This window comes from Prionailurus bengalensis, chromosome B3 (assembly GCF_016509475.1).
Source record: "Prionailurus bengalensis isolate Pbe53 chromosome B3, Fcat_Pben_1.1_paternal_pri, whole genome shotgun sequence".
Lineage (NCBI taxonomy): Eukaryota > Metazoa > Chordata > Mammalia > Carnivora > Felidae > Prionailurus > Prionailurus bengalensis.
This window is the reverse complement of record NC_057355.1, coordinates 136852325-136862359: the sequence shown is the minus strand read 5'-3', so window position 1 is coordinate 136862359 and position 10035 is coordinate 136852325. Positions and strand designations below refer to the sequence as shown.

At 44.8% G+C, this 10035-nt stretch overlaps 2 protein-coding genes across 5 annotated transcripts; one reads left to right on the top strand and one right to left on the bottom strand.

Moving 5' to 3' along the window:
• Nucleotides 1-2679: 2679 nt before the first annotated feature.
• Nucleotides 2680-4955, bottom strand: TMEM251 (transmembrane protein 251). 2 transcript variants are annotated; one of them, XM_043556889.1, is made up of 2 exons: nucleotides 4894-4955; nucleotides 2680-4014 (listed from the first exon to the last, which is right to left on the bottom strand). In XM_043556889.1, exon 2 carries the CDS (start codon nucleotides 3996-3998, stop codon nucleotides 3603-3605), a length of 396 nt encoding a protein of 131 aa, XP_043412824.1. In that variant the 5' UTR covers nucleotides 3999-4014; nucleotides 4894-4955; the 3' UTR covers nucleotides 2680-3602. The 2 variants fall into 2 exon arrangements, with proteins under 2 accessions (XP_043412824.1, XP_043412823.1); XM_043556888.1 differs by lacking the exon at nucleotides 4894-4955 and adding an exon at nucleotides 4440-4879.
• MOAP1 (modulator of apoptosis 1) lies at nucleotides 4941-7704 on the top strand. Of its 3 annotated transcripts, none has more exons than XR_006293480.1 (3): nucleotides 4941-5254; nucleotides 5351-6575; nucleotides 7231-7356. XR_006293480.1 is itself a non-coding variant. In XM_043556887.1 (2 exons), exon 2 carries the CDS (start codon nucleotides 5467-5469, stop codon nucleotides 6523-6525), a length of 1059 nt encoding a protein of 352 aa, XP_043412822.1. In that variant the 5' UTR covers nucleotides 4943-5254; nucleotides 5351-5466; the 3' UTR covers nucleotides 6526-7194. The 3 variants fall into 3 exon arrangements, 1 of the variants encoding a protein (XP_043412822.1); XR_006293479.1 differs by having other exon boundaries at nucleotides 4943-5254; nucleotides 5351-6634; nucleotides 7231-7704; XM_043556887.1 differs by lacking the exon at nucleotides 7231-7356 and having other exon boundaries at nucleotides 4943-5254; nucleotides 5351-7194.
• The last annotated feature ends 2331 nt before the right edge of the window (nucleotides 7705-10035 follow it).

Below are 10035 nucleotides of genomic sequence, written 5' to 3'. Positions count from 1 at the left end.
CAATCATTTGAAGAGCTCTAAAAACACAGTTGTCTGTTCTCCTCCCCCAGAGACTGAGAAAACTGGGAAGGGATCTTGGCATTGTTTATATGAAGAGTTTTGCTTTCTTTTTTTATTTCTTTGGATGATTCTAATATACAGCTCCTGTTCAAGACGTATTCACTGTCTGAGACCAAAACAAAAATACTAATGCATGATTCCCAATCATGGTCCAGAATTCTATGGAACTTAAAAATATATTGGAGAATTTATAAAGTGATGGCACACACTTGATGCAAAGAGTCATGCGGTATTGTAAGCTTTTCTACCAGTGTTTTGGAGATTGAGAATGTTAAATCCATCAAGAAGGAAATCAACACTAGATAATCTTAATAAGACTAGAACACTCACTACCCATGGTGAACAAACATACCAGTTTGATTATTTTATGGGTGCAGTTACTCTTGTAGGAGTACTTTATCTCAAGATTCCACCTCCCCAAAGAAAAGCTTTTTTTAATTTTGTTACTTTATAAAGTTTTTTTAATATGAAATTTATTGTCAAATTGGTTTCCATTCAACACCTAGTGCTCATCCCAACAGATGCCCTCCTCAATGCCCATCTCCCACCCCTCATCAACCCTCAGTTTATCCTCAGTTTTTTAAGTTTCTTATGGTTTGCCTCCTTCCCTCTCTGTAACTTTTTTTTTCTCTCTCCCTCCCCCATGGTCTTCTGTTAAAGAAAAGCTTTTTAATCAATTATAAAAGCTTTGAAATAGAATCCTATTCTAAACTTAGGAAATCACACTTTTACTTTAAAACCGGTAGCACCTTTAAAACGAGAAAGGTATGTGGTGACTCCATGAATTAGATGTTGTTTCTGCAGTTCAGTTTATTCTCTATCCTGGCACTTTCAAAAAAAATAAAATATCTGGCATATTTCCATGAAAAGCACTCAACAGGCTTTACTTCATTTCAGGTGTGGTTGCAAATAAAGGGACTTAGTAAGCCACTACGGGATATAACTCTGTTTTTCTCACTTCTGGAAGCAGATATCATTGGCTAGTTATGGATCCTAGGATGCTTTGCTCTTTCCCTAAAATCCCTGAAGCACTTTCTATATTTGCCATTTATCTAATCCCGTATTTACTGCTTATTGTATCGTGATGTGAATAGGAAACAAATGACTCAATGTAACACACAGGTCTTCTATCCATCAGTTTTAACCTCCCCCTCATTCTAATACAGTTAGGTTAATTTCACCTTTCCCTTTATAAAGAGCGCTTTGAACTATTAAATAGCCATAGACAAAACAGGAATGATTCACAACTTGGATACTTCATTCCTAAATAATCAAAAAACATGAACCTTGCAATCTGAAACTTAGTAATTATTTTCTAGAAGTACTAAATTACTCCTACTCTATTTTAATATTTCTACTACCAAGGCAATCTGGTCTTGAAAGATAGAGATGGACTGAGCATTTACTTACCAAATCCCCAAACACTACAATTTGAAGTAGAAGAGATAAAATCTGCTTCAATAAAAAGCAATTACTATTTAATAAGACAAATGATAAGCTCACAAACCTTGCATTATGTCAAGCATTTATAAAGTGAAAAAAAATTGAAATCGTTTTCTTAAATCGTTTTCAAACTACCACTGCCTCAAGAGTAATCAAATAAAGAAACTGCTCAATGATTTTCCCCAAATTACCCTCTTTTTTTCTGAGAAGCAGTATAATGGAATGATAGAGCTGGAGATCTGAAGCCAGACATCCTGGATTCATATCCTGGCTCTTCCACGTGCTTGCTGTGGAACCACGGGCAAGTTCTTAACTCCTGTGCTTAATTCGGGTTTCCTCGTGTTCACTCAGAATCACTCAGAAAGGGGTAAATCGCTCAGAAAGCGGTATCTGCAGTATGCATACTACCAGTTAAGTGCTCAAAAGATGCCAAGTGATTGGGTTACCTGACCCTCACAGAAAAAGGCATTTCGAATTGCTGCCTACTTGGAAGATTTCGGTGTACTCTAGCACAAGATGCATCACCGCAGTCACTAGAGCTTTGGAAGAAGCAAAGGGAAAGTGAGACCGCCTGCCTGGAGAAGGATCTGACCTTGCCGCTTTTGAGGCAACAAACATACCCGCTCTATCTTTCAAGGAAAGCTTGCTGTGGAACGTTCAGCCTTCCATTCGAATCAAATCAGACTTCAATGCTGAGGCCGGTAGAACACGTTTAGATTTTCGGTAGCTCATACAAACGGATAACAACCTTCCAATAATGCCATTTCCATTCCTTGGCCTAGCTAGACAGAGAATACCGTGAAACGTGTCATTTGTGAGAAGCAAGTGACGGTGGTTAGGAACAAAGGAAGCAGATGCCTGGTTACCCCTGGCTCTGCTGCTTACCAGGTGTGTGGGACCTTAACAGGCAAGTTACTTTTCACTTCTCTACCTCAGTGTCCTTATCGGTAAAGCCTGGATAATTGTTTTCTTAGGGTTGTTTAGAGGATTCAATGAGTCAATTCGTGTAAAGCTCTTAGAAGAAGGCCCAACAGAATAAGCACCAAAAGAGGTTATGGTTATTATTAAAATCTATTCGTGTAAAATATTTCCTTGGTATTAATGCCATTACTGTGTAAAAATACATCTTGATCCCACCCAGAAAAAAAAAGAAAAAGAAAAGAAAATCCTAAAATCTGAGATTTCCACGTTTTAGTTATTTGTATTGGTACCAGACATGAGGTAGGAAGTACAAATGCAAAGGAGGAAGTACAAGGATCACATCTTCATGCAATTAACCTGTTGCCTGAAGACTGGACCTTAGGCCAGAAAAGAAACTCACAAGGCTGATGACCTGGTAGGATGTTAGAGTGGTGTCACACGTCGACAGAGACTGGACGAAATATTTTCACCGAACACCTCGTTTCCATCTTCCGTGGGTGAGATTTCTCAACTTCCAAACATTGAGTTTCTTCCCAAGTAATTTTTAAAAAACCAAAGGCATTAATAATGCTGATAACGCCAGCAGCCTTACCAAAAGGAAGCACAAACTTTGTTTATCAAGACAGCCATCACCTCAATAATTGTATGCCAACTTCTCACAAACTGAGAGCAAGCAAGCATAAATAGTTGGCTTAGTTTACAAGGTTGAACTGGTGTTTTAGTTTGAAGAATTTTAAAGCAAGCCAGGTAACTGTATAAAATTTAAATTTTATGACCATGTTTGGACCTTTTTACATTAAGCACAATGGAAATTTTCATATTTATTTTCTTCCCCAAAGGAAAAATTTCTGAATCATCACTATGTTGCACAGTAGAATAAAAATAGGAGTTCAGGTACTTATTCAAGTTTCTAAAGAATGCGAATAACAGACACGATTTTACTTCCAAAAGCTGAAGTCATCAACATGATTCTGTAGTACTGTATCTCAGGCTTCATTTAAAAAGTCATTATTATTCCGATAAAGAGAGCCCCCTGGTCACACTTTTTAGAAAGCCTCTGCCCCACCACAACTTCCTGAGATCTGTGAAGAAACTGCAGTCTTGTGATCAGGTTCCATATAGCACTGGCAGTTTTGTATTGTAAGGAAAAATGGTGACCGATTTGATTTTACTTGATTTTACGTGTCAATCAGTTGTAGTCTGCTGATCTGATTAGAAGCCTTGACAAATGCCTGGTGGCGATTGCAAATAACTGCCAAGCATATGGGGATAATACAATAGCCCACCGTTTTGGGGTCAGCTCTTGTACAAGAATAAAGGAACAAAAACATCTGTAAATAAGGGATCAGAAAAATAATTGTCCAAAACCAAAACGGCAGGGAGAGTAACCGAGCTTTCAAGGAGTGTGTCCATGTGGTTCCTTCAAGGGGCTCTTCCGGGTGCTGCTGAATGTGTTCCAAGGCCAGCCTGTTGTAAGTCTCATTGATTTCAAAAACATAGTAAAATGCTGCTGCACTTGCTAACAAATACAATCCCACTCCAATCCATCCCATCCTCTGACGGAAGTTCATCATTCTCCATGCTCTGTGCCTTCAAATTAAAAAAAAAAATTACAAATTAGGGTCTAGTAACGCGGTCATGGCAACTATTCCATTAATGCATTTAAAGTTCAAAATCATTAGATTTACATTTTCTAAGAAAAGTAAACAACTCACAGCTTCTTTTATGTCATAATTACGAAGAAGTAAGGTTTCACTACATATTGAGAGTGCTTTTTACGTGACTCCCACAGAAAAAAATCAAATCACTATATTCCGGCTGAAATGGGTCCAGCACAACTTCCCTTGAGAAAGTGGAATTAAACTGGTTCCCTACGGAACACTTCACTTTTATAGTTCAAATACTTTCTGGCTTAAACAGTACTGTTTCAGTAATGTTTTACGTGAACATTCGATTCTCCAAGTCAAACCAATGTCGGAGCCCCCAAGTTAAGACAGTAACTCTTAAACACTTACAATGGTCCCGAAAATCTTCCTGTTCCCACGGCAAGCGTTAAAGAGTCACTCAGTTCTGAATAATCGGGTGGTTTTGGCATTTCAGAGAAAGCCACCATAAGAGAAATCCCCGGGGTCACCGGCTGGGAGAAATGGGAGCGCGGCCAGCCCGGAGCACAAGCTAATTGTGATTAAGCACAGCGTGACTGCGGCCAGTCACGCGGCGGCCGGGCCACTGTGGCTGCGGCCGGAGCCCCAGCCCGTGTCACCCGGCCGGGCCGGGAGGCTCCCCAGCCCCCCGGGCCTCCCCGGCAGCCGGCCCCGCCCCCCGCCGCGGTGCAGCGCCGGCGGCCGCGACCAAGGGCTGCGCGGGCGGCGCCGGGCCCGGGCCTCTCCGCCTCGCCGCGCCGGGAACCCAGTGCCGGACAGCGGCCACCGGCCGAGCCTGCAGGAACGAGCAGCTCCCGGATCTCACCTTCCTGTCCCGTTTGGCCCGCCCGCCCGCCGTCCCGGATGCTACCACAGTCGGGACTTCCGGCTCGGGCCGGAAGGGCGCGCGCTCCTCCCCGTCGTGACGCCGCGCCGCCTCCCCGCGCGCCGGGTACTGCTCCCACTTGCCCCGGTGGGGCCCGGGACCGGGGACCGCAGCTGCGACCCCGGGGGTCGGGGCGCACCCCTTTCCGGGGGCGGCCGTCTGGGCCGGGCGACTCCGGAGCTCCTCGGCCCGGTCCCCGGTGGCTCGCCGCGGACAGCAGCGCGGCTACGGGGCGGACAGCCGTACCCCGGTCGCGCCTGGCGGAGGATAGCGGCGAGGGGCGCCCGCGGCCGCAGAGAGGGTGAGACGGCCGCCTGTTGCAGTGGGACCGGTGCGGGGCCTCTCGGGGCCGGGGTCACTGACACCTGCAGCTAACCTGACTGCTTTGTCCTCGCAGGCCGCCGGTCGGGACGTTGACGGCACTTACCTGGGGTGCCGCAGAGAAACGCCGTGAATTGCGGGGGCATCAGTACCCCGGCCAAATTAGAATTTAAATCCGTTGTTTTGAGCACCATGACGCTGAGACTTTTAGAAGACTGGTGCAGGGGGATGGATGTGAACCCTCGGAAAGCGCTGTTGATTGCCGGCATCCCCCCGACCTGCACTGTGGCGGAAATCGAGGAGGCTCTGCGGGCTGGTTTAGCACCCTTGGGCGAGTACTCACTGCTGGGGAGGATGTTCCGGCGGGTGGAGAACTGGAATGTAGCCTTAGTAGGGCTAACCGAGGAGACTAGTCATGCTCTGGTCCCTAAGGAGATCCCTGGAAAAGGGGGTGTCTGGAGAGTGATCTTTAAGCCTCCGGACCCGGATAATGAATTTTTAAGCAGATTAAACGAATTCTTAGAGGGAGAGGGTACAACACTGGGTGAGTTGACCAGAGCTCTTGGATATGGAAACGACCGTTCCGACCTAGACCGGGACAGGATCCCAGAAATCCAGGCCCCTATGTTGGCACAGGCATTGGACGAGGCTCTTCAGCCTGCCCTGCAATACCTGAAATACAAAAAGCTGAGAGTGTTCTCAGGCAGCGATCCTCCAGAACCAGGAGAAGAAGAATTTGAATCTTGGCTGTTTCATACCACTCAGATGATGAAGACATGGCAGGTGTCAGATGCAGAGAAAAGAAGGCGATTGCTAGAGAGCCTTAGAGGCCCAGCATTTGATGTTATTCGAGTCCTTAAGATACACAATCCTTCCATTACAGTGGCTGAATGCCTGCGGGCCCTTGAGCAGGTTTTTGGGGTTATCGACAATCCTAGGGAATTGCAGGTCAGATATCTGACCACTTATCAGAAGGATGAAGAAAAACTGTCTGCTTACGTGTTAAGGTTGGAGCCTTTATTACAGAAGCTGGTAGAGAGAGGAGCAATCGAGAAAGATGTTGTGAATCAGGCCCGCCTAGACCAAATCTTTGCCGGAGCAATCCACAGAACGCTTCGAAGGAAGCTTCCCGTGCCAAAGGACGGCCCCGCCCCTGGCTTTTTGGAATTACTGGCACTGATAAAGGATGAAGAGGCAGCTGAGGAGGAGGAGGCCCTTCTCCAGGCAGGGTTAAAAGGGCGTTTCTCTTGAATCTTAGGAAACCAGGAAGAGACAGCCGGCCGCAAGCATGAAGCATGAAGGTAAAACAGTCCTTGGACTCCGTGATGGACGTTAATCAGTCCCTTCCTCACGCTGCCAAGTAACTCGTTGTGTTCTTCTCGGTCTAAATCCTTTGTCATTCCTGTGCCTCGTTCATGTTTCCTAAGTGTGTCATAGACTAGGAAGGATGTAGTTCTGCACTAGCATTGATGTATTTAATTTTCCCCCTGTGAATTTGCCATATAAAATTGTACAGAGGGTCTGGCACCACATACGTATGGTGCTCCGAGAGGACAGGCAAGGCTCAGTTGCATGTGCTGACCGTTGAGATGTCAGCTTCTGTGGTAACAGGTGCAAAGATAGCATGTTGGATGTGATTATTATAGATTTTAGATGTGTGTTGTCTGTATTTATTAATGGAGATATGAGCAGGGGTTAAGATGCTAAGGTATTTTCTGTTTGAATCACAATTTTACTGATTCTGTGCAATCAGAACAAGAGGCAGAATCAAATGCTGAGGTTGATAAGTTTGTCAGCTGTCCCCTCGAACCCCAGATTTCTGATATGTGTCGTCAGAACATCCGTGCTGAATGCCATTTTAATAGGTGTTATAAGATGACCTATGTGAACTTCTAAAATAAAGGAATGCTGATAAAATGACCTTTTTAAAAAAAAATCTGTTTTATTTATATCAAGATTCGAAGAGAGATTTCATCTGAACATACGGTTCCAGCGGCGCCTGGGTGGCTCCATCCGATAAGCATCCATCTTCGGCTCCGGTGATGATCTCACAGCTCTCCTGAGTTCAAGCCCTGCTTCAGGCTCTGTGCTGACAGCTCAGAGCCTGGAGCCTGCTTCAGATTCTGTGTCTCCTCTCTCTGCCCATCCCCCGCTTGTGCTCTGTCTCTCTCTGTCTCTAAATGAATGAATGAATGAATGAATGAATGTATCTTGGGCACCTGGGTGGCTCAGTAGATTGAGTGTCCAACTTCAGCTTAGGTCATGTTCTCACAGTTCGTGAGTTTGGGCCCCACAGTGGGCTCTGTGCTGACAGCTCAGAGCCTGGAGCCTGCTTCGAATTCTGTCTCCCTCTCTCTCTCTGCCCCTCTCCTGCTTGTGCTCTGTCTCTCTTTCTCTCTTAAAAATAAACAAACATTAAAAAAAAAAAAAGAAGTAGGAGATACACGGGACGCCTGGGTGGCTCAGTCAGTTAAGCGTCTGACTTCGATTCAGGTGAGTTCAAGCCCCGTGTCGAGCTCTGTGCTGACAGCTCAGAGCCTGGAGCCTGCTTCAGATTCCATGTCTCCTCCCTCTCTGCCCCTCCCCCACTCGTGCTCTGTCTCTGTCTCTCTGTCTCTCTGTCTCTCTCTCTCTCTCAAAAATAAACAAAAAAAGGGTTCCAAAAGCATAAATCTGAAAAACACCGGGGTTAACACAATCTTACTCCTTTGGATATTTTCCTCTTAGTGCCGAGGGGTAGGGAGTAGTTTTCTGAGTGCGATTGCCAAAGGGACCTTGTATTGATGCACAGTGGAATGAACAAGATCATACACAAATTAGTGCATCAGTGGAAATCAATGCATCCGTATGTCGAATTTGGGGAGTGAAAGGAAAGAGATGAAGGTTGTGTGCTTGTCCATGACAGACTGGATGAAATTAAAGCTTTCCCATATGCTTTCTCATGTAATCTTAAAAATCCTGCAATATAGGAAAACTCAGCTTCTCGCTTGTAGAAATGGGCACAGAAAGGTTAAAAAATGCTTGCCCAAAGCGACAAAACTAGTAAGTGGTGGGGCCAGAATTCTATCCTCTGCCCTACCGCACGGCCCATATTCTTTCTGTTGCCAGAAAGAGAAGCAATCATAAGGGTGTCTGCACCCAACAGCCTCACAAGGGAAACACGGCAGATGTTAACCACATTTCATAAATGTCTTCTATGCATTAGTGCAGAGTATGTTCCAAATCATTACTGCAAATGAGACATTATTAGAAGTAGGGAGTATGAGAACCTGTAAGTCCAAGGGGCAGCCAGGTGGGTGGGCATGGGTTAGTGATTTGGTTCCTAAAAAAACAAACAAAAAAATCACAGCATGAAGAAAGTTTGACAAGTAGGAGAAAAGTCTTCCTCTTTAAGGGGTAGCTGGGTGGCTCAGTCAGTTGAGTGTCTGACTCTGATCTCTGCTCAGGTCTGGATCTCAGGGTCGTGAGTTCTAGCTCTATGCTGAGTGTGGAGCCTACTTTAAAGAAAAAAAAAGTCTTCCTCTTTAGTAAAAATAGCCCAAGAATTTTGGGATTTACATCATTGGTTTAGACTCAAGGGCATAGTAAAACGTTTGTGTTAATGTCATCATGGGACACCTGGGTGGCTGTTGATTTCGGCTCAGTTGGTGAGATCGCACAGTTGGTGAGATCAAGCCCTGCATCAGGCTCCAAGCTGACAACGTGGAGCGTACTTGGGATTCTCTCTTTCCCTCTCTCTTCCCCTCCCTCACTTGCATGTTTGTGCATCCTCTCTCTCAAATAAATAAACATAAAAAAAAAAAAAGACTCAATGTCCTGGTTTCATTCTTTATCAAGTCCTCCCACCATGGGAAGCTAAATACAGATCAAACCATCACATTATACACCATATATATATATATATATATATATATATATATATATATAATTTTTACTTGTCAGTTAAGGTGAGAAACAAGAAGCTAAATGCTAGATGGCATAGACTAGATAAATTCAAAGGTACAATTCTGATCTTGTTTGTAAGGTGCTTTGTTACCTTAGTCCTGGGGAGTGGCACCTGCAATTTGCTGATAAACAGACACTGTGCTCACACACAGGTGTTAGTATTCACTGTACCCCTCCTGTATATAAGGCACTGAGCTGGGGCGGTTGGACTATATAGTTAAATTTAGGTTATAATGCCTGCCATGGAGGTCTACCCAGGGTTAATAACAGCTGACATCAAACACTTGCCGTGGGCACCGCCGCACACATTTAGTCCAACAATACTGAGAGGCAAGGCTGTTCGCTTTCCCCATTTTTACAGATGAAACCGAGGCACAGAGAGGTTAGGTAACTTGCCCAGGTTTTCCCAGCTAATAAGTGGCAGAGTCAGGCTTTACACTCAGGCCATCTATTTCCAGAGTCCTGGTCTATGATGCCTGGTTAAAATCTCACAGAAATCTGTAGAACAGACCATCATTTCCCTGTTTTATACATGAGAGGCTTCAGGCTCAGATTCAGTGCCAGGAGCAAGGGCACATAGTCTGACTCCAGAGAACTTTTCTTAAGGTATTCTGACTTCTGCATCTGGTAAACACTACAGAATTATCAAAAATGGCGGGTATGTTTATGAAGTCATGTGAAGTAGTAAAAATATATGCTTTAAAAGCTGTTTCTGGGCCCCTGGGTGGTTCAGTCAGTTGAGCATCTAACTCGGTTTCAGCTCAGGTCATGATCTCACAGTTTCATGAGTTCAAGCCCAGCATCTGGCTCTACACT